Here is a 24,573-nt window from a genome sequence, read left to right as displayed (position 1 = left end):
TCCCTCTCCCACTCCCTCTCATGTGCGTTCCCGGAGGGTATCAGTTTCCCTAGTAGAATACTATACAAGGACGAGATCATACCCCTTCGTAGAGGGGAAGAGAGGCAGAGAGATTCAAATTGGGAGGGGGAGTGAGGTGAATTGTCCGACAGGAGTGACAGGAGGAAGTGCCGAACCTGCAGGTATTGGTAAAACGACGGGTGGAAGTTAGGGACTCTAGAGCAGAGGACGTCATAGGATATGGGCCTTCCTCGCTCAAGAAGGTTCCCCCGCAAATCGGAATCCCGCCCTAGTCCATAGCCGAGAGAAAGATCGGGACATTCCCGGGGGGATGGTGGGGTTATGCCAGAGGGGTACAATGTGCAGAGGGTTAGGAAAGATAGAGAAATACCCTTGCAGGTCTCCCAGATCCGAGCCGCAAACTCCAGAGTTGGAAAACGTTTGGTTAGGGCCTTCCGAATATCATAAGGGACTCCCCAGAGGCCTGACAGGCCGGGTATGGAGAGATAGGCAGCCTCCAAGTCTGCCCATGCATGAGATGCCGGAGGAGCAAATGAGGAAGCTATTGAGCTAAGCTGGGCTGCCCAGTAGTAGGCCTTGAGATCGGGGAAGCCCCTGCCTCCACAGCCCTTAGGTTTTTTGAGTAGTGCCAATCGAAGCCTGGGAGACCTGCCTCGCCAGACAAATTTGGAGAGGTGTTGCTGCATAGAGTAAATTTCAGTTAGGGGTATTCTCACAGGTAGTGTCTGGAAAAGGTAGAGAAGTTGAGGGAGAACAGTCATTTTAACCGCAATGATCCTGCCCAGCCACGAAATGATTAGGGTTCGCCAGGAGAAGATGTCTGATTTGAGTTTGTGGAAGAGAGCTGGATAGTTCTCCTGATATAGGGTTTCATATGACGTGGTTATATATACTCCCAGGTATTTTAATTTTTTCTTCTGCCACCTAAAGTGAAAACGGGAGGTGAGATCATAGCAGTCCCGTGAGGGTACATTAAGAAATAGGGCTTCGGATTTTCTTATGTTGATTTTATACCCGGACAGGTCGCCATATCTCGAGAGGAGACAGAACAGGTTGGGCAAAGATATTCTTGGCTGCTGGAGCGTGAGGAGTATATCGTCAGCGAACAGCGAAAGCTTACTCTCCAGAGACCCTGTCTCCACTCCTCTGATATCTGGGGAGGCTCGGATAGTGGCTGCCAGAGGCTCAATGTCCAGGGCGAAAATTAAGGGGGAGAGTGGGCATCCTTGGCGGGTTCCATTGCTTATTGGGACGGGATCAGAAGGAGAACCATTGACCATAACCTTAGCAGAGGGGTGAGAATACAAGGCCTGGACCCCCGACAAGAAATCCCCAGACAGACCGCAATGCTTGAGGGTATGAGTCATGAACTGCCAGGAGATCCTGTCGAAGGCCTTTTCGGCATCCAAGGATAAGATGATGGAGGGAGTTTTCCTAGTGTTAAGTATATGAATGAGGTCAATAGTTCTCCTTGTATTATCCCTGGCCTGCCTACCAGGGACAAACCCCACCTGATCATAGTGAACTAGCCCGGGGAGTACAGTGTTTAGGCGATTGGCCAGAATCTTAGCGTATAGTTTCAAGTCGTTATTAAGGAGGGATATTGGGCGATAACTAGCACAATTGTGGACTTCTTTGCCCTCCTTGTGGATCAGGGTTATCCGAGCCTCCAGAGATTCTTTGGGCCAGGGTTTGCCCTTTAGAATAGAGTTAAAAAGAGTGGAGAGTTGAGGGACCAGAAGAGCAGCAAATTTCTTATAGTAGGCTGCGGAAAACCCGTCAGGACCAGGTGCCTTTCCTGCTTTCTGAGCCTTAATAACCTGCACTACCTCCTCCAAGGAGATGGGTTCACTAAGACGATCTGCAGCCTGGGGAGTAAGCTTCGGAAGGCGAGCATCCTCCAGAAACTTATCTATACGCTCTGCCTGTTCCTGATGGGCCGAGGTGTTGGGGGGTTGAGGGAGGTTGTACAATTTTAAATAGTAATTCTGGAATTCTGAGCGGATTAATTTTGGGTCATAAACCAGAGCTCCGGAGGGATCCCTAATAGCCATAAGATTAAGGGCCGAGACTTTGGTCCGCAGCCGAGTGGCCAAGAGCTTGTCCGCCTTATCACCCTTTTCGTAAAAACGCTGATTCAGCCATTTCAGCTTGTTGGCCACTCGGTGGGAGAGAAGTAGGTTAAGTTCACCCCTCACAGAGGCCAATTGTTTGAATAAAGCAGGGTCAGGATTAGATTTATGTTGTTCCTCCAACTGGTGGAGGGCCGTGGTGAGACGCATGGTCTCGGCTGCCCTAGCCCTTTTGGCATTTGCTGCCGAAGCCATTAGATGTCCTCTAATGACCGCCTTATGAGCATTCCAGAGAGTAGAAGGTGAGATATCAGGAGATTCATTTGTTTCAAAGTATTCGGATATTAGGGATTTAATATGAGCTACTGTATTTTTGTCGTGAAGAAGGGACTCGTTGAGTCTCCAGGAGAAAGTGGAGGGACGGGAAGCTAGGGAAGAGAGGTCCGCCGAAATTGGGGCATGGTCAGACCATGTAATTGAGTGGATGATGGAGTTAGTGAGTTTAAGGGTCAGGTCGTGGCTGAGCAGGATCATGTCAATTCGGGAGTAGGTGTTATGGACTGGGGAGTAGAAAGAATAATCTCGGGCCAAGGGGTCAGAGATTCTCCAAGTATCGTACAGATTGTGCAGTTTCATGAAATCCTGCAAAGCCCTAGAGTTCCTCCTGTCCCTCCCGTCGGAAGGAGCAGTTGAGGGAGCAGATCTATCCAAATGGGGGGTAAGGACCGCATTAAAGTCTCCTCCTACTATCAATTCTCCCCTGCGAACCTGAGAGAGTGTAGCTCCCAGGCGTTTAAAGAATTTGTGCTGATCTTGGTTCGGGGCATAGATATTCACTAGCGTGCACGGGAGGTTGTTCAATTTACCGACTAGGATAAGGTATCTACCTTCTTTATCTCTATGTGAGTCTGCGAGGTCAAATACAAGATTACGTGAGAACAGGATTGCCAACCCGCATCTCTTCTTGGCAGAGTCACAAGCATGATAAGAGAGGGGGAATCTTTTGGATTTGAGTTCCGGGTGCAAGTGTTTGATAAAATGGGTCTCCTGTAGGAATACTAGGTCGCCCTTAAGGGCCTGTAAAGAAGCGTAGAGTTTGCCCCTTTTTTGGGGAGAATTAAGACCTTTAACATTGAAAGAAATCAGACGGAGTGTCATGAGAAAGTCAAAGGGGAAGAGTCAGGAGGTGAAAATATGTGTGGCGGGTTGTAATTTTGATTTGCTGAAGGGATAGATACCAAAGACGACCATGGTTGGGGGGACATTGTAGGTGTGGTGGGAGGTTGGGGAAACATTGTAGGTGTGACGGGAAAGTGGGGGTAGGAGGACGGGTGTGGTGCAGGACGCCCGTCCAGGGTGCTGGTGGGACAGAAGGAGCGGTACCCTAGGTACCCGGGGACCAGCTGAGAGCAACCAAGCTCTATGGGGGAAGTGGCTAGGACTTACCAATCGAGAGGTCGAAAGGTGAACGGCTGAGGGGGGGGGGCGCGAGGTGGGCATCTGCTACCCAGTGGGTCCATGTGTGTGGGTGTGGGGAGGGGGAGGTGACAGACTAGAGTGAGTCAGGAAGATGGGACCACATAATGCAGATACATTAACTATTTAACATTGTCAAACCGAAGGGTGCAATGATAGCAGGCGGATGCTTACTAATGCCAATACGTACCAATGTGAACATGTAAAGAAATCCAACAGTTAAACGAAAAACAATTACATAGCAAGTCCAAATAGACCTTAAAATCAGACAAACAGGCCTGTCAGTGGTCATAGAGGAGGTACAGCCTTTCCTAGGGGGGTCCATAACGGCTTTACGCTGTGGCTCCAAGACGGCCATGGGTATGGAGATCCACCTGTAAGCGGAGAGAGCAAAAACAAAAAAAGAAGGAGAGAAAAAAAAAAAAGAAGAAAAGGGGGGGGCCAAACAGAAACAGCAAGCCTAGAACATATAAACGGTACAGTGAGGAACTAGGCAACATATGAACATTTCGGAGGATTCGTCTCCGAGTAGGCATAGTTCCTCGGATAGTCTCCAGTAGGGGTGGCCACTATACGATCCGGAGCGGTTCTCAATAATTCTGATCCAGATGGACCTTCCCTGGATGGGGAGTTTCTCATCCCTAAAAGACAGTCAGGGAGGTAGATTACGAGGTCTTGCGAGGAGTAGAAGATTTCTGTACTGTGGACCATTCGCCTCGCGGAACTCTTTGGGGCCGCGGATTTGTATCCTGGTTGCCCGAGGTAGATGTTTGAGAGGCACCCGGGGGGGGCTCGGGAGCAAGGCCTATGCGTTGTAGAAGAGCCCGAGCCTCAGGGAGTGTGCGGGCGGAAATCTGTCGTTCCTGATGCCAAAGAAACAGGCGGAAGGGGAAGCCCCAGCGATAACGAACATTGTGGTCTCGTAGAACTTGCGTTACTGGAGCGAGCTCCCGACGTCTGGCCAGAGTGGTCAGAGACAAGTCCTGGAAGATCTGTATGTTGTGACCCTCGAATGTTAGGGTGTGCAATTTTCTGGCTCCACGTAAGACCATCTCCTTGGTGGTAAAGAAGTGAAAGCCGTAAAATGACATCTCTAGGCTGGTTCTGGTCGGTCGATCTGGGCTTTAGGGCCCTATGGGCTCTGTCCAATAGTAAGTAGTCCTCCGGGACCTCAGGAGCCAATTGTGAGAAAAGCTTCTTCAGATACTGGTCCAGGTGGGCAGATTCGACCGTTTCCGGAATGCCCTTCAGGCGTAGATTATTCCGCCTAGCCCAATTATCCATATCTTCCTGATGTTCCTGGACAGATGTCAGGTCACTACGAAGGCGTACAATATCCTCCTCCATTCCTGTCTGGGAGGACACCACCGTTTCCAGTCTTTGTTCAACTTGGTCAGTGTGAGCACCAATTGAAGCCACCTCCGCACGTAGTGAGTGAAGAGCAGTTTGCACCTCTGAATGGACGGAAGACTTCAGCTCTTTCATTTCTTTGATTAGCGATAAAAAGTCCCGTCTGGTTATCGGGGATGTGTCATCCTCATCTGATTCAGATTCAGCAGAGGTATGAGCGGAATCTGTTCTCTCCCGATGCGGAGTTGAAGTCGATTGCTTCGAGAAATACTGAGGAAGTCCTTTAGAATGAGGTTTCTTACCTCCTTTAGGCATTGTGGAGAAACACAAAGGGCTGGAATTTTAAACAGAAGTGGCGGCATGTCCAGGCAGGTTAGCAGAGTAAATCACAATGGACGGACCCACTTAGGGAGGAGGGCTCACATGGATCTGGAGTTGAAAAGCAGTGTAGAAGAGACTTCCCCCCCCATCAGCATTTAGGGGGTTAAAGGGTCATTGAGCACCCCAGGATGCCCGAGCCGGAATCCAATAATAGGTAGGATATGGAATGGATGGATGAATCAGCGGCCCAGAGCAGCCTTTGCAGGGAAGGACTGAGAATCTGGTGTTTATGACAGTGTGATACCTATATGCTTAGAAATCCAGGGATGGCAGTATAAGCAACTGACCACTAGGGGGCAGCGGTCTCTGTGGAGCCTGAAGGTACTGTATTATACTATAGATGCATCTAGGGCAATTTACACTTAGAGGGATCAGTATAAGCCCTGCATCTGTCTCCCACAGGACTAGAGAGCAGTTTTGGTGGCTAGATGTTCTCCACTCAGCGCTTGGAGGAGGAGGCAGCCTGGGTGAGCAGATGGGATTTAGCCTATGTACGTAGTGACCCTCCCACACTGACCTGCTTCCTATGTATCCAGGTAAGAGAGGCTGGCCTCCCCAGACTTCTATGATCCGCAGATCCTCCAGTGACAGCGACAGCTTGGAGCCTATGGACTGGAGTTTCAGCATTGCGCGGCTGCGCCCGGTGTCAGCTGCTGCAGGGGGATCCCGTGGATGGCCAAGATATACTCCGGCTGCAGGTCCGTGCCGGAAGCTGGGGCCCCCGAAACCGGAAGTGCGGGTGGCGGGGTACAGGCGGCACTACAGGCCGTGATTCTAGTGCAGGTCACAGTCCACAATTACCCAGAGTGGAGCGCTGGTTTACAGGGCTGCGCCAACCACGAAAGCCCTCTTGTTGGTGGTAGGTCTAGCGTGGGGAGATCCGTGCTGAGCCGGCCGACCGGAAGTGCTGCGGGGAAGCCGGAAGTAGCGGGGTCCTCCGAGAAAACTTCAGCCCCTGGTCCTTACCGGAAGTAGGCCCCCGGTCCACACTCAGCTCCCTCTCCGGGCAAATGCCGCCCTGCGATGCAGTCCAGCCGCGCACCAGGTGCCTCCTCTGCCGCTCCGGTGTCCGCGACTCTGACCTGCAGGTGAGTATGCCGGTCCCGAGGTGCGCGTCACCGCCAGTCGGGGGATGCTGTCTGCGGCTGCTTCTATGGAGCTCGGTGGGTAGCGGGGTCCCGTATGAATAGGGTCCAGATATTTGTTTGGAGGGTTGTTTATTTAGCCTCCGGTGTCGGCTAAAGTTGGTGTGGTGGAGCCAGACTGATCCCGGAAGTCGGGGAAGTTTCTTTTATTGCCTCTGGGGCAGTTCAGGTGGGGTTCCAGGTCGTTTATGCCAATTTAGGAGGGGTAAATTCTAATATAATCACCCAATTTGTGCTTTGGGAGCAGGAGCCGAGGTAAAGCACGACCACCCGATATGGCTGCCAAGCCACGCCCCCTCCAACATTTTTTTAATCTTCTGTTTCACTGATTCAAGACTAGCTTCAGAAATGCAGTATGGTCTTACTCTCACCACCACCCCTGGAGGTTTAACTATGTTGTGTTCTATGATCATAGTAAGTTCAGGTATATGAGAAAACACATCAAGGTTCCTCTGAACCATTTCCTCAATCTGCTGTCTCCACACTGGCAACAGATTTTTGGTTTTCTGTACAAACCGTGTTTGACTTGTGGCTCCTCCCTATCATGCCATGGTTTCAGCAAGTGTACATGATATATCTGAATGGGTTTTTTACTGCCTTCCTGCCTGAATTTATAATTAACTAGCCCCACAGCCTCAATCACCTCATGTGGCCCCTGCCAATGTGTCAAGAGCTTACACTCTTGTGTGGGTACCCGGACAATAACTTTGTCACCTGGCTGGAAAGCTCTAATTACAACACAAAGATAATTAGGAGGAGGATGATGATTGTGTCCAAGTAAGTCAGCCACCATTGCTATCACCTCATGCCCATGATATCCACAATGTCATGCCTGTGCAAAAGACCAAAAGCTCCATCTCCTGTGTGGAAATATTTGTCAAGGAATCTGTAGGGTTTATGAGGCCACAAAAAGTAGAGATAGGGATGATGATCATCTACGCACTTCCACCCTGTTTCTTTAGTTGCAGCAAGTTCATTCAAGTAGTTTATCAAAAGGTTGAAAATCATGTATTGAATAGTAACAAGCATTCCAACATCATCTGTCTGCAGAATGGATAGACACTAAAGCAATTTTCACTGTCCAGATCTTCATTATCAACCTCCTCATTATTAGTATGCGGTCAGGCATTCAATTTTCGAATGCAAACAGACCCCCCTCATGCAAGCCATGGTTCTCAAGAGGCATCCTTGCCCACAATGGCTGCTGCTGCTGGTGCAGAGTGAAACTTCTAAACAGAAGGGGACCAAGAAGAGTAAGCATAGTTTTAAATTTGATTTGTCTGTGAAACAAGTGTTTGCAAGAGTAACCAAGAATAAGAGCCAGCATCCTGTTGTACAGTGGATCACTAAGCAGGTGGGGTACGAATTTACGCAGCTGATTAGAGCGACAGTGAGTACTATGAGAAAAAATTAACGAAACTGACTTGGCCGACAGATAAGAAATGCTGACTGACGTTAATAATGAGAAAAGAAGTAATTACCAACGTTACTCCTCTCCCCTCCAGGAGATTTCAGAGGGAAAATTAAGTTACAAATGCAGGGGGAGATAGTGACACCTCGATTATTGTAATATTGACCCCGCCCTCGTGGTGCAAGGCCGGAATCTTGTCATCGTGCCACTGGGGTGGGGCCAAAATTATTTAGTTTGCGTTATTGACGCCCCAGACCCAGCTACTTTTCTAGGAAGTGGGCAGAATGCAGAAGGATGGTCTGCTCAATCGCGAATCCTGGAGAATTAACTGAAATGTGGGTAGAGTAGGCAAGTGTGCGTTATTCAACATTCAAACTACTGAAAAAAATGCTGAACTTCACCACTGCACTGCAGCTTTTTGTGAATATACAGTCATTTTTATCAATATATAAAATATTATTTAATTTATCAAAGAAAGAATAATATTAATGTAATGGTGTTTGCTGCAGTAAAAAGGCAGGTTGCAGATGTGGAGGGAAGCCACAGAATACAACACACATGTCTGTGACAGGCTGTTATCGAGGTTTAGTGTGGGAACAGAGATTTAACGGTGGGATTTTCTCATATCTCACATCAATCCCACCCATGGGACATAACATGTGGTTTACAATTGAAGTGCAGGTGAACCTCAGAGAGTGAGGAAAGACAAAAAAAATAGTAATCGTGTAGAATATTATCGAGGGTTGACAATGGAAAATGTACTTCTAATTGAATTGCCCCCTCAGCTCACGCTTTTTCTTTTGTGTAATGTGCATTGTGCAGAGGATGGTGGGGCCACAACACATATCTATTTACCAGAGGACGGCCCCTCTCTTCCCAAATGGCCACCAGTGCAGTCAGCAGTTATGGCGATCTATCTTGAGTGGTCAGTGATCAGATAAGGTGTATCAGATTAATCGGGCAACCGGTGAGAAAGTGCAATACGCACACAGTCTAGGATTTGCAAGAACTCTTGATTTACTCAGACAAAATACACCAGTTTTGAAGTCCGCTTTCTGTAGACATATCACAATCAAGCAGGCATATAATACATATTAAAAAAGCTATAATAATACACACAGGTATAATATATAATATAATATATATAATATATAATATATATAATACACACAGGTCTGGTATTTGCAAAAACTCTGATTTACTCAGACAAAAGACATCAGTTTTGAAGTTCACATTACGTAGACCTATCACAATCACCACCACCACCATTTATTTATATAGCGCCAGTGGGCGTATAATATATAGCATTATGCCAACAAATAGAAAAATACATATCTCAAGGCTAGGCAGAATACAGTAGATGTGGGTATAATGTGGAGATGAGCGCACTCGGATTTCCTGAATCCGAGCCCACCCGAACGTTGTCGATCCGAGACAGATCCGGGTATTGGCGCCAAATGAAAACTTGAAACCGAGGCTCTGAGCCATAATCCCGCTGTCGGATCTCGCGATACTCGGAACTTATAAATTCCGCCATCTTCACTCGGGCATTGATCAGGGTAGAGGGAGGGTGTGTTAGGTGGTCCTCTGTTCTGGTAGATCTCGTGCTGTGCTGTTTAGTTCTGAGCTGTGCTGTGCTGTGCTGTGTTCTGCAGTATCAGTCCAGTGGTGCTGTGTGCTGTGCTCTGTCAATTTTGAGTTCAGTGGTGCTGCTGGGTCCTGTGCTGTGTCCTGTTCAGTCCAGTGGTCCTGTGTCCTGTGCTTTGTGCTTCTAAGGGCATAGTTATTTCCCCAATATTCCCAAGTGTTTAAAAAATTAAAGAAAAGTTATAAAAAAAATACAAAAAACTAATTTAAAAAAAAAATTAATTACAACCAAATTTGCAAAACCAATCCTGCAGTATAAGCCCATTGGTACTGCAATATTACCAAGTTCACACATTCAGCAGTAAAAGTCCAGTGGTACTACAATATTACAAAGTTCACACATTCTGCAGTATCAGTTCAGTGGTGCTGTGTGCTGTGCTCTGTCAATTTTGAGTGCAGTGGTGCTGCTGGGTCCTGTGCTGTGTCCTGTTCAGTCCAGTGGTGCTGTGTCCTGTGCTCTGTGCTTCTAAGGGCATAGTTATTTCCCCATTATTCCCAAGTGTTTAAAAAATTAAAAAAAAATTATAAAAAAAAAATATAACATTTTTTTTAATTATAACATAATTTGCAAAACCAATCCTGCAGTATAAGCCCATTGGTACTGCAATATTACCAAGTTCACATATTCTGCAGTATCTTGTGCTACATATAATGGAGACCAAAAATTTGGAGGATAAAGTAGGGAAAGATCAAGACCCACTTCCTCCTAATGCTGAAGCTGCTGCCACTAGTCATGACATAGACGATGAAATGCCATCAACGTCGTCTGGCAAGCCCGATGCCCAATCTCCTAGTACATGGCATGTAAAATCCAAAAAGCCCAAGTTCTCAAAAAGTAGCAAAAAGAGAAACTTAAAATCATCTGCGGAGAAACGTAAAGTTGCCAATATGCCATTTACGACACGGAGTGGCAAGGAACGGCTTAGGCCTGGACCGTGTTCATGACTAGTGGTTTAGCTTCACCCAAGGATCTTAGCCCTCCTCCTCCACCCCCCCCTACAAAAAATTGAAGAGAGTTATGCTGTCATCAACAAAACAGCCAACAACTCTGCCTTCTAAAGAGAAATTATCACAAATCCCCAAGGCGAGTCCAAGGGTGTTGGTGGTTGTCAAGCCTGACCTTCCCATCACTGTACGGGAAGAGGTGGCTCGGGAGAAGGCTATTGATGATGTAGCTGGCGCTGTGGAGGAACTTGATGAGGATGGTGATGTGGTTTTTGAAAATGAGGCACCAGGGGGGAAAACAGCTGATGTCCATGGGATGAAAAAGCCCATCGTCATGCCTGGTAAGAAGACCAAAAAATGCACCTCTTCGGTCTGGAGTTATTTTTATCCAAATCCGGAAAACCAATGTATGGCCATATGTAGCTTATGTAAAGCTCAAATAAGCAGGGGTAAGGATCTTGCCCACCTAGGGACATCCTGCCTTATACGTCACCTGAACCTTCATAGTTCAGTGGTTAGTTCAGGAACTGGGGCTAGGACCGTCATCGGTACAGGGACACCTAAATACCGTGGTCCAGTTGGATACAGACCAGCAACACCCTCCTCGTCAACTTCCTCCACGATCTCCATCAGATTCAGTCCTGCAGCCCAAGTCAGCAGCCAGACTGAGTCCTCTTCAATACGGGATTCATCCGAGGAATCCTGCAGCGGTACGCCTACTACTGCCACTGCTGCTGTTGCTGCTGTTAGTCGGTCATCTTCCCAGAGGGGAAGTCGTAAGACCGCTAAGTCTTTCACAAAACAATTGACCGTCCAACAGTCGTTTGCCATGACCACAAAATACGATAGTAGTTACCCTATTGCAAAGCGTATAACTGCGGCTGTAACTGCAATGTTGGTATTAGACGTGCACCCGGTGTCCGCCATCAGTGTAGTGGGATTTAGAGGGTTGATGGAGGTATTGTGTCCCCGGTACCAAATCCCGTCGAGATTCCACTTCACTAGGCAGGCGATACCAAAAATGTACAGAGAAGTACGATCAAGTGTCCTCAGTGCTCTAAAAAATGCGGTTGTACCCACTGTCCACTTAACCACGGACATGTGGACAAGTGATTCTGGGCAAACGAAGGGCTATATGACTGTGACAGCCCACTGGGTAGATGCATCCCCTTCCGCAGCAACAGCAACAGCTGCATCAGTAGCAGCATCTACAAAATGGCTGCTCGTGCAAAGGCAGGTAACATTGTGTATTACAGGCTTTAATAAGAGGCACAATGTTGACAACATATTAGAGAAACTGAGGGAAATTATCTCCCAGTGGCTTACCCCATGGGGATTTGTGGTGTCAGACAATGCCAGTAACATTGTGCGGGCATTAAATATGGGCAATTTCCAGCACGTCCCATGTTTTGCCCACACCATTAATTTGGTGGTGCAGCATTACCTCAAGAGTGACAGGGGTGTGCAGGAGATGCTTGCGGTGGCGCGCAAAGTTGCTGGACACTTTCGGCATTCAGCCAGTGCCTACCGCAGACTTGAGGCACATCAAAAGACCATGAACCTGCCATGCCATCGCCTCAAACAAGAGGTTGTGGCGCGCTGGAACTCCACCCTCTATATGCTGCAGAGGATGGAGGAGCAGCAAAAGGCCATTCAGGCCTACACAGCCACCTATGACATAGGCAAAGGAGTGGGGATGCGCCTGAGTCAAGCGCAGTGGAGACTGATTTCCGTGTTGCGCAAGGTTCTCCAGGCGTTTGAACTTGCCACACGAGAAGTCAGTTCCGACACTGCCATCTTGAGTCAGGTTATTCCCCTGATCAGGCTGTTGCAGAAGCAGCTGGAGAAAGTGAGGGAGGAGCTGGTAAACCATTGCGATTACACCAAGCATGTAGCTCTTGTGGATGTAGCCCTTCGTACGCTTTGCCAGGATCCGAGGGTGGTCACTCTTTTAAAGTCAGAGAAATACATTCTGGCCAACGTGCTCGATCCTCGGTTTAAAGTGTATGTTGTGTCTCTGTTTCCGGCGGACACAAGTCTACAGCGGTGCAAAGACCTGCTGGTCAGGAGATTGTCCTCTGAAGAGGACCGTGACATGCCAACAGCTCCACCCTCATTTTCTTCCACATCTATGACTGCGAGGAAAAAGCTCAGTTTTCCTAAAAGAGCCGCTGGCGGGGATACTGATAACATCTGGTTCGGACTGAAGGACCTGCCAACCATTGCAGACATGTCTACTGTCGCTGCATTGGATGCTGTCACAATTGAAAAAATGGTGGAGGATTATTTTGCTGACACCATCCAAATAGACATGTCAGACAGTCCATATTGTTACTGGCAGGAAGAAAAGGCAGTTTGGAAGCCCCTGTACAAACTAGCTCTATTTTACCTGAGTTGTCCCCCCTCCAGTGTGTACTCGGAAAGAGTTTTTAGTGCAGCGGGGAACCTGGTCAGTGAGCGGCGAAGGAGGTTACTTCCTCACAACGTTGAAAAAATGATGTTTATAAAAATGAATAATCAATTCCTCAATGAAGTACAGCACTGCCCTCCAGATAGTACAGAGGGACCTGTGGTTGTGGAGTCCAGCGGGGACGAATTGATAATGTGTGAGGAGGAGGAAGTACACACTGTAGGGGGAGAGGAATCAGAGGTTGAGGATGAGGACGACATCTTGCCTCAGTAGAGCCAGTTTAGTTTGTACAGGGAGAGATGAATTGTTTTTTTGGCGTGGGGGCCCAAACAAACCAATCATTTTAGCCACAGTTGTTTGGTAGGCCCTGTCGCTGAAATGATTGGTTTGTTAAAGTGTGCATGTCCTATTTCAACAACATAAGGGTGGGAGGGCCCAAGGACAATTCCATCTTGCAACTCTTTTTTTGACATTATGTGATCATTCAACAGTCGTTTGCCATGTTCAAAGAGTAAAAGAAAATGTCAACAAATTCAAAAAATTAAATCAAAAGTTAAATGCCCTGTCATTATTTAAAACAAGAGGTATTGACGTGCTAGAATTAGTGTAGTGTTAATATGTTATAAACACTACACTTGGAACTTGGAGGAGGTATTGTGGCCCCGGTACCAAATTTAGTACCGGGGCCACCCCACTACGCAGTCCAGATACTGGTTTGGTGGAATTCTGACCAGTTGAGGCAGGGTGTATTTATTATATTGTGGCCCCGGTATCAAATTGGGTACCGGGGCCACTCCACTACGCAGTCCAGAATTTTTTTTTGGGGAATTCAGACCCGTGGAGGGTTTTTTATTAATTATATTGTGGTGACCACTCCTGTACGAAGTCCAGATACATTTTTTGGTGCGATTCATACAAGTTCAGGGTTTTTAAATTATATTGTGGTGACCACTCCTCTACGCAGTCCAGATACATTTTTTGGTGCGATTTAGACCAGTTGATGGTTTTCTTATTATATTGTGGTGACCACTCCGCTACGCAGTCCAGATACATTTATTGGTGCGAATCATACAAGTTCAGGGTTTTTAAATTATATTGTGGTGACCACTCCTCTACGCAGTCCAGGTACATTTTTTGGTGCGATTCATACCAGTTGATGGTTTTCTTATTATATTGTGGTGACCACTCCTCTACGCAGTCCAGATACATTTTTTGGTGCGATTCATACAAGTTCAGGGTTTTTAAATTATATTGTGGTGACCACTCCTCTACGCAGTCCAGGTACATTTTTTGGTGCGATTCATACCAGGTGATGGTTTTCTTATTATATTGTGGTGACCACTCCTCTACGCAGTCCAGATACATTTATTGGTGCGATTCATACAAGTTCAGGGTTTTTAAATTATATTGTGGTGACCACTCCTCTACGCAGTCCAGGTACATTTTTTGGTGTGATTCATACCAGTTGATGGTTTTCTTATTATATTGTGGTGAGCTGTGAGCTGTGCAGCTTCTGTGGCTCTGAGCCAGCATGTAGGGAAGCGCAAATCTCCAAAATTAAATTAGCTTTTTCTAAACAGAAACTGCTTTGTTTCGTCTGACATTCGTTTTGAACAATCTAACCGTTAACTCTTTCAGTAGATATGGACCTTTTATACTTCTAATATTAATAGTTTTATTAAGGTTTTAAAAGTATAGGGAAAGGGGTTACAAAAAGAAGAGGGGTTAGAGGTGGGAGGTACATAGTGGGGAGCAGACAGAACATTGTATATCAAACCAAACTGCAAATGTGTAAATATAACTCAGCATTGTTTCCAAAGGGGACAAAATAGTCACAATATTGAATATCTAGTCAGGGACTTGAGTTACTTTGAGTAGATCAGGAGTTAGATGGGTACACGTTTCTAGAAGATGGATTAATTTAAAGCCCTCACCATCAGTTTTGAATTTGTGCCATGACGTCCATGACAATTGGAGAGGATGGTGACATAGAGTATGGAACGTCTAATGTTTCCATGCAAAAAATAAAAAGACTCTTCGAAATGACCTTACAGAGGGTAGGGGGAGAAGGCTGTTTCCAGAGTTGTGCAATTGCCGCCCTAGTGGCTATCATGATATGGCACCATACATACCGGTGGTATTTTGGCATTTGTTCAGGGTATAAATGAAGTAGAGTCACAAGTGGTGACGGCGTTAAGGTTATGGAGGTAACACTCCGGGCGAGGTAAAAGAGGCTGAATAATGGGGCACAACCAGAAAGCATGAATAAGGTCCCCCACAGCTACACAATTTGGCCAACACAGATTCGAATGATTAGACCAAATCTTCTGACGGCTGGCTGGAGTTAGGTAAGTACGATACAACAATTTATATAACATCTCCACATGGTTGGTACGCTTAGACACAGTACACAAATTGCCATATAGGATTTCCCACTTATCCGGGGAGAAGGAAATATTGAGGTCTGTTTCCCACTTAAGTTGAGAGGTGTTTTTAGGGGTGGTGGAGATGGAAGAAAGGTATTGGTACCAGAAAGTGATTCCACCCCTGTTGTTACCCTTAGTTTACTGAAGAGAAGGAGCGGAGGTGGATGCAGTGGTTAGTTTTGATGATGAAGGTCCCCGATCCAATGCTGCAGCGACAGGCATTTATAAAAGTATTTAGAGGGAAAAGCATATGTGTCCTGCAACTGTGCAAAAGAGCAGAGCCCTCAGGGCCAAACAGATGGGCAAGGGAGGAGAGTCCTGTGTGAACCCAGCTAGAGATGTCAAAATCCAGGAGTAGCGTAGACACTGTGAGGAGGGAGATGTTATTAGTCGGAAGGGTGAGGTCTGTAGAAGACCCTATGGTTCTATCACAAATTTTCAGTGCATCCACCATAGACATTAGCGAGTTAGGAGAGTGAGGTCTCAGGTGCTTGGGAAGCAAAATCAAGTCTGCAATTGAGCACACAGTATATAGAGCCCGTTCCAATTCCAGACAGGGCTTTTGGGAAGATGGGTGAGACCAATCTCAAATTTGGGATGGAATGCAGGCTTCTCTTCCTATACCTCTATTTATAGTCCTTACCACTGTGAGTGCCCCTTACCCAAAATCTCATACTTGCCAACTCTTGGGGATTGTCAGGAGATTCCCTATACGTGGGTGATCTCCTGGACTCCAGAGAGAGCTTGCCAAGCTCCCTGATGCCCAGATGAGAACTGATGAGCGGAAGTCATAGCGGTGACATAATCCGCGTCATCATGCTCCACCCACAATATCACGCTGCAGCGGGAAGCACACAATTATACATTGCATCATTAAGACTGCACCCCCCGACTCTTATATAGTATAGCTACATATATAGTCTATATATCGTATAGTCTATATATAGTATAGTACAGCTCCATGTCTCTTCCGTGAGGTCCTCCTGCCCTTCTACCCCCCTCTCTACCCCGCTGGGGGCTCTCACCTCTCATCTAGCTGTATTTTGAGCTTCTGAGTTACTGTGCTTTTTGTTAACTGTACCGTGCTGTCTCACCCTGTATCGTGTTTCTGTCTGTCCCTGTACGGCGCTACGGATACCTAGTGGCGCCCTGTAAATAAAAATTTATAATAATAATTAATAATAAATATTAACCACTTCTCTGTTGCCTCCTGAACAGATTCACGTGCAGCGAATCATGTCCTCGTGCCCCCACCCCACCAGTTCCGTGAGAGTCAGCAAGCATTCTGGGAATTGGTGTATTTGTTATTCCTTTTCAATAAAGTCACGCACATTAATATGCATAACTACACTCCAAAATTATGCAATGCACTACCGTTTATTATCATTTCCTGGTTAACTATTCCCCAGAGAAGCGATTGGATATTTTGCCCTAATGTTGGCAGCTATGTCCATTGCAGGACAAGTTCGTCATTACTGTTACTTTCATCATCATCATCATCATCATCATCAGTAATTTATATAGCGTCACTAATTCTGCAGCTCTGTACAGAGAACTCATTCACATCAGTCCCTGCCTCATTGGAGCTTACAGTCTAAATTCCCTAACTAACACACACAGACAGAGAGAGAGAGAGACTAGGGTCAATTTTGATAGCAGCCAATTAACCTACCAGTATGTTTTTGGAGTGTGGGAGGAAGCCGGAGTACCTGGAGGAAACCCACGTAAACACGGGGAGAACATACAAACTCCTCACAGATAAGGCCATGGTCGGGAATCGAACTCATGACCCCAGTGCTGTGAGGCAGAAGTGCTAACCAACTTTATATTGGAGTTTGTTTATAACTCGTGCTGTAATGGAGCGTGCACACTGATCCCTGGAAATATGCCACAACTGGGGTGTTATGATAGTTCTGGCAGTTGTACAAGTAATATGACGAGATGACACTTCATTGTGTATAGATGAGGAATAGAGCAGACAGTGGAAGGGGAAATGCACTAAATGACTGTTTTATTGGGCTGGAGATGGGTAGGAAAGGAGGGGGGTAAATAAACAGAGAGTGGTTATAGAAAGAAACAGAATAATCTCCGTATTTCTCATACTGTTTCTGTGGACAGAGGGCTGGGAGTCAGGATCAGAAGATCATTTCACTTCCTGCAGGTATTTATGTATCCATCTGTCTTTCACATACTAACTGACCCTATCTCCTAATCACTCACACACTGTGATAACAATGTAACAACAAGTGACACCGCTGTCACGTTACATGATACCTCTACTATAATATATAAAAGGGGCTGCTCTTTTCTGATTCATTTTTGACCCTCCATCTCCTGGCTAGCTGGTGAGAGGGGTTCACCTGCCCGTTGCTCACCATAATCAAGAGGATCAGCAAAGATCATTCTCTCCAGGTATCACTGCCTGGAGAACATTCAAGGTTATTTGGAGGGAGGGGGGGGATAGCAATAAGATGTCATGGGACTAGTGCAGGGTAGATTGATCGGAGTATATAAATTACTGCACTTCTACCCTTTTTTATGTATAAATTCCAGGGATTAACTTTTCTGGCACCTTCCCTAGGGGGAGTCCGTAAGTACATGTGATAACTGAAATGCACTTCTGTCTTATTACATAATAGTATTCATCCAACAGAGTGGGTGTGGGTTTCCTCCAGGTGCTCCGGTTTCCTCCCATCACTCCAAAATCATACTAGTAGGTTAATTGGCTCCTATTAATGTGTGTGTGTGTGTGTGTGTGTGTGTGTATGTGTGTGTGTGTGTGTGTGTGTGTTAGGGATTTTAGACTGTAAGCTCCAATGGGACAGGGACTGATGTGAGTGCGTTCTTTGTACAGCGCTGCAGAATTAGTGGCGCTATATGATGAAATGATTATATTTATATGGTACCACCATATTCCGCAGCGCTGTACAGAGAATATTTTTCATTCACATCAATCCCTGCCCCATTGGAGCTTACAGTCTAAGATCCCTAACACACACTATGTTCCACTCTAGCCAACAGCCACTTGACTTACCAGTATGTTTTTGGAGTGGGGAAGGAAACTGGAGCACCTGGAGGAAAACCAAGCAAACACGGGGAGAACATATAAAATGCCACACAGATAGCACCCTAGTAAACTCATGACCACAGCGTTGAGTCAGCAAAACCAGTGTGCCACCGTAGGTGGAAACTTGGACCTGTGCAGATGGCTTCTTACACTGTCAAACTCCATTTGTGCTAATCTTTACCCTGATTTTTCTCACCGTTAACCATTATATAATAATTTACTGTTTGCAAAAACAAGAGAAGCAGGAAAATGAAGACGTGATACAGCTACAAGTCTTTATAATTTCCAATCCTTTCCTAGCCACACCCTATGCAGATAAATAATATCATTTGTCCATGATTGTAAAGAACAACTAACAAGCATCATTGTGGTGTAATTAAATGTCTAACTCTTGGCTCAGTTATTATAACCTCAGAGGTATTATTTTATAATTGCCAACAGTATGGAATTGTGTGGGACTGTGATTTACATGAGCATTTACAATAGTTTGTGGCTGATAATAACACAATAATCGACAACTGCCAATTCCTGTTTGTTTTTTATCAGTTTTACATAGGGGAATATAATCCAGCATCTGTTGTTAGACAGCCATGGCTTCAGGTAAGAACTTCACTCTACAGATGTTATATATGTATAACACTTGATTGATTTTATTATATCCGTAAAGCTCTGAAATTAATGGCTTTATAAATTATGTTTTATTATATTATCCCCTATACTAATTGGATTTTGATATAATTTCTTCACTTTTAATTCAGAGCATACAGTATATATGTCTATTGGGGGGAGATTCATAGTAACATAGTTGATGAGGTTGAAGAAAGACACCAGTCCATCAAGTTCAACCTATATTGGATCACCTGCGATCCCTCACTTATATTTGAAATTAATCCAAATAAGGCAGCCGCTAATCTGTTTCAATCAGGAAAAATTCCTCCTGACCCAATATTGCAGTCTTATTTCTTCCTGGATCCACCATAGTCCTTCATTTTATTCAACGGTCGTAACCCTGGATACCTTTTTTCCGCTAAAAATTTGTCTAAACCGTTCTTAAACATATCTATTGAATCTGCCATCACAACCTTCCATGGCAGCGAATTTCATATCTTGACTTCCCTTACTGTAAAGAACCCCTTCCTATGCTGGTTGTGAAACTTCCTCTCATTTAACCTTAGGGGTTGACCGTATGTCATGTGTATAGTCTTTTGGGTAAAAAGTTCCCATTAACGTTCTCTGTATTGACCCTCAATGTATTTGTGCATAGTAATCATATTCCCTCTTAGACGCTTCTTTTCTAAAGTAAACATGCCTAAACTGGATAACCTTTCCTCATAACTTAATGACTACATACCCTTTATCAATTTTGCAACTTTGCTCTGAACCCTTTCTAGTTCCAAAATGTTTATTTTATAGAGAGATGCCCAGAACTGTACTCTGTATTCAAGATGATGTCTTCCCTTCCATCTATGCCTCTTGCATCAATTTTGCATTTCATGCCTCAACTTATACAAGATCCCACCTAAATTGGTCTTCTAACATGCGCAACTTTTGGCCTCAGCCGACGTCCTTCCAAGTTGGCACCGGCCGACCCTGGAAAAAAAAGACAATCCTCATTCATGGACTGATATAAAGAGTCGGGGCAGGACCCTTTTCTTAACTTAAATTGTATGCTAATTTTCAGCCAGGCTTGGCCCCCGATTGCTCAGTAGGCCTCACTGATGGCATCCATGTAGCTTACAAGAGCCAAGCAGTTGTCTGACCTCTTCTCCCCAATTGCACTGGGCAAGAATGCAAAAGTATGGGACCAATTCCCCAAAATGCCTGGGGATCATTCTTTAATGTTTCCTGTTCTCGTACTTTCTATGCTCCTCACTCCCTACACATATTTAAAGCATTCCAAAGAAAGCAAATAAAATATGTCCACATATTAAACCCTCCAGATTTTTTCCTTAATCTTCTGTTTACGATGGGCTCCTAGTCTTCCATCAAAGAACACATATAGACTACCTTTGGCCGAATCACATGAATCCCAGGATCCCTTAAGCTTTAAACTTACCCTTTACCTAATTATCCCCAGCTCAGTCATGTCTCCCGTGCCCCTATGTTCATTTGTTCCAGGACTCTCTTTATAGCCTAAGATCTTATATCCAGAATTATTTTATATGTGCTTGTTTATTATATACTGTGTTTCTTTTTGAATTTTCAGGCCACTATAACTCTAAACCCATTCCAAACCAACCTCAATTGCAAAATAAGTCCACATCTGCTTACCAGGACCAGCTGTCCGTACCCACCACTGTGGTGCCCCCAGGACTTGAGTGCCTTGTTGAGGTAAGAAATCTCACAGTCTATATGTCACAGAACCTTGTTCATTACTTGGGAGAAAGCATGTTTACACATTGGTAATAAACTGGGCCACAGAAGTTCAGTGTGGGTGGGGAGGGCTGGTAAAGTTTGGTTTTGTGGGCAAACACAACACTATTATTAGATGTAATTACATGTTAGAACACACAATGAATGGCTGCATCCTCCTAAATGATGATTGTGGCTGTACCCATGTCCTTTTCTGGTTCTCTATGGCAAAATCTATTTTGTGATCTTTGGTTTAAGAGAGGTTATATATATGGGGGAAAATTAAAACATGAGAAAACGATGCTAGATAAGAGCCACACGTGTTTTTGAGGGTTGGAAAAGTAATGGAGAAAAAAGGTCATTAATGAGTGATAGAGAGGTATAAAAATGTTTTATGAAAGAAATGATTAACTATTAGACAGCATGCCATTTACAAATAAGAGTTTCCAGGAAGTCTGTGATCAAAATACATTTGTTAATGTTGTACAGATATCTAGGGAGCTCAATACAGTAATCATCTACAAATTATTATTAAAAAATGTACAGAAGATACTCTGTAAAAGAGGAACTAAAAGACTGTATCGGTCATTCCATTGGAGGGACTGACATTAATTGAGGTGAAGCAGTTATTAGTTGCACTCCCTTTGTTTTAGCTAAATTCAATCTCTTAATCTTCGCGCTAATAGTCATCTCACAGGTGAGGAGGGGCAGATAGTTGCACTAATCCCCATATTCCACATATGACACTTGATGACAATAACCTCCTTTTATATCCCTGCCCCTTAGCCCTAGCATTGCTATTAATGAACAAATACATGGGAAAACTAATTTACATCAATATTTGTTCTTACATTTGTAGGTGGAGGAAGTTATATTGAAGAACAAAGGTAAGAATAAATGTAAATGTTAAAGTAAATGTAGCAATGAGATTTTTACTCTATAAGTAAAGACTAGAAGAAACTGTAAATGGTCAAGCAGACAAAGGCCAGGAGTTGTTGTCACCTCTCTAGTTGTCCAGGGTCTGAATTACAAGCAGAGTTTCTCACAATGGTGGACCTACCGCCAACACATGGTTAGCGGCCACTATAAGGCCTGGAGGTGAGGGTGCCTAGCAATGCAGACTCGCCTTCACTATGAGGTCCCCACATCTCTCCGAGGCCTCCGCTCTGCTCTCAAAAGAGGCCTCTTCTGAGTATGGTTGAGTCTGGCACTGGTGCAGTAGAGCCACAGTCGGAGGCTAGAGCACCATTGCCGTCTCCTTACCCAAATTTTGCTATGGGGCCTGGTAAAGCACTGTTCTGTCCCAGGTTCCCTAAGTCATTTTCTTGAATGCATTTGTTAATAATAAATACTAGTATCAATTATAGCAAAATTTAGTTTCCTTAAACTATTGCCGGGGTGTGTCTACAATGAGGTAACCTGGGGCAGATGTCTGTTTTGCAGGCAGCACCACGATCTAACTTAGTTTTTGAAATACTGAAATCTACTTTATGTCTACATTAGTGGTGTTGGCCATATCGGTAGATGTAATAATAATATTTGGCTTGTAAAGTGCACACAACTCATACACAGATCTCTATGGTAGTTTGTATAAGGCATGAGAAGGGAGATGCTTCAGTTATCACTTCAGGGACTCCCCTCGTCCGAGCACCAGTATAATATAATACGAAGACTTTTTGTGAGTAAGAGCCACAAGTGTGCAGAGTTTGATTGTGGTGCTCACTGACCTGTCATTCAGTTTTTCAGACCAACTCTGGGCAGACTCTCTTCTTTATACGTCGGAAGTTAGAATTTTATGGACCAGCTCTGAACCTGAAGCTCAGAGATCCTTACAAGAGAGATGTGGTTTCACTGTATTTGGTCTCAAGTGGCGATTCTTTTCGAGGACAAACATATGTAAGCCCTTTGCTTCAAAAAACCCTTATGACCTCAATAAACCACAGCCCAGGGCTTAATCTCACAATGACTTATGGTTATTGAGTTTCAATGTAACACTGGACACAGTTTAGTCCAGTGGTTCCCAAACTGGGTGCCGCGACTCCCTGGGGTGCCGTGACAGTCTCCCTGTGGTGCCGCGGCTAGGGCCGGTGGTAAGCAAGGTGGGGGCAACTTGGTACTTATTTTGACTTGGGGGTGCCTTGAAAAAATTATGGAGACCCTGAGGGTACCTCAAACTGAGAAAGATTGGGATCCACTGGTTTACTCTTAACAGATCCTGGCATATGACTCATCTATTTGCTTACTCATTAGAAACACATTTTGCCATTCAGCTGAAAAATTTCCAACAAGTAGGAAATAAGTTCAAATGAATCCAGTGAGATAGGTTCCATAGCAGATCTCTGGCAGAACACCAGCTCTTGGCCAAAGTCGGTCACATCCGTGTCCAACTCCCAGGATAGCCTCTTTTATCACCTCATAATCCCACCTTGGGAAATGCCTGCCAAGGGAATTGCAAAAGATCTCAATTGGTGGGCTTCTCAACAATCCAGCCCCCTCCCCTACCTCCCCAGGTGTCCTCCCTCAGGTGACCCCTGCTGAGTCCGGCTCCTGGCTGTCTGTAGAGCTCACTAGTGAACAATAGGGAGCAAACAGAAATAACAATGATAGCTTCATTCACTCAACCCCTGAGTGTTCCCTGTGGAGGTGGAATTTAAACCGTGAAGTACTTTTCCAAGGAGATGTTTTAGTTCCATCACTGATACTTCCTGATAACAACATGGCTAAAAAGTGCAGTCCGGGTATGGATTAGATTAAGGGGTTTCATACACCATGCCCGGTTTTCTTTACAGCCGTCAAATTTAGAATGAAAACTATTGTTAATTTAGCTATCACCTTTATCACATTTCATTATACAATTCCAGTGTAAATACTGGGTTTTCAAACAATTTACCCAACCCATTTAAAGGGTAATTCTTTCGTATGATCATCATCATCATCACCATTTATTTATATAGCGCCACTAATTCTGCAGCGCTGTATAGAGAACACACTCACATCAGTCCCTGCCCCATTGGGGCTTACAATCTAAATTCCTTAACACACACACAGACAGACTAGGGTCAATTTTGTTAGCAGTCAATTAAACTACCAGCATGTTGTTTTTGGGAGTGTGGGAGGAAACCGGAGCACCCGGAGGAAACCCATGCAAACACGGGGAGAACATACAAACTCCACACAGTTAAGGCCAGAGTCAGGAATTGAAGCTACTGCTGTAAGGCAGAAGTGATAACCACTTAGCCACCATGCTGCACATATTTTGTAACCAAACTATGGACTGGTCTGATTGTTTCCCTAGACACAGCTGTTGCTAAGGAAATTAATTTTAAAACAACCTCTTAAAAGACTGCAACAGTCAAATTTTGAGTTACTGACAGAGTATTTCATGCAGAAGCATCAGGAGTTATTCCAGTATATTTCAGCACCCCGGATAATCATCATCATCATCAACATTTATTTATATAGCGCCAGCAAAAATCCGTAGCGCTTTACAATTGGGAGCAAACATTAATAAAACAATACTGGGTAATACATACAGACACTGAGGTAAGAGAACCCTGCTTGCAAGCTTACAATCTATGGGATAATGATTTTAATTTGGCTAAATAATTTTTGCGTGGAGTTGCTCTTTAAAATGAAAGTGCATGTTTGGTGTTTAGAACAGACAGCAACAAGATCACAAAATAGTTTGTCAAAATCACAAAGAGCTGAAAGTAGAATGAAATTAGTGTGTCAAGAAGCTGACATATGATCCAGTTTTGTACTCTTTAGTACAATGAGTCTTCTATGTCATATTTTTTGTGGTCAGTGTACTTAGGCATTGAACCACTCCGTGCAATTTATATCTAATTGAAACCCAAAGTGATTACTTAA

General features: G+C 44.9%; 1 protein-coding gene across 3 annotated transcripts in view; it reads left to right on the top strand.

The window, feature by feature from the left end:
* LOC142151069 (phospholipid scramblase 2-like) overlaps positions 1-24,573 on the top strand; it is a 112,304-nt gene that overhangs the window by 36,504 nt on the left and 51,227 nt on the right. Inside the window, exons 1-2 of one of the 3 annotated variants that reach the window (XM_075206365.1) lie at positions 17,357-17,445; positions 18,898-18,951. The exons of the other annotated variants lie outside the window; for them this stretch is intronic. Coding sequence (XP_075062466.1) covers positions 18,942-18,951 — 10 coding nt within the window. The 5' untranslated portion in view covers positions 17,357-17,445; positions 18,898-18,941. Of the gene's footprint in view, positions 1-17,356; positions 17,446-18,897; positions 18,952-24,573 lie in introns of those variants that run through there. 3 annotated transcript variants of the gene reach the window in all.

This window comes from Mixophyes fleayi, chromosome 4 (genome assembly GCF_038048845.1).
Source record: "Mixophyes fleayi isolate aMixFle1 chromosome 4, aMixFle1.hap1, whole genome shotgun sequence".
NCBI lineage: Eukaryota > Metazoa > Chordata > Amphibia > Anura > Limnodynastidae > Mixophyes > Mixophyes fleayi.
This window is presented reverse-complemented; position numbering and strand designations above follow the sequence as displayed.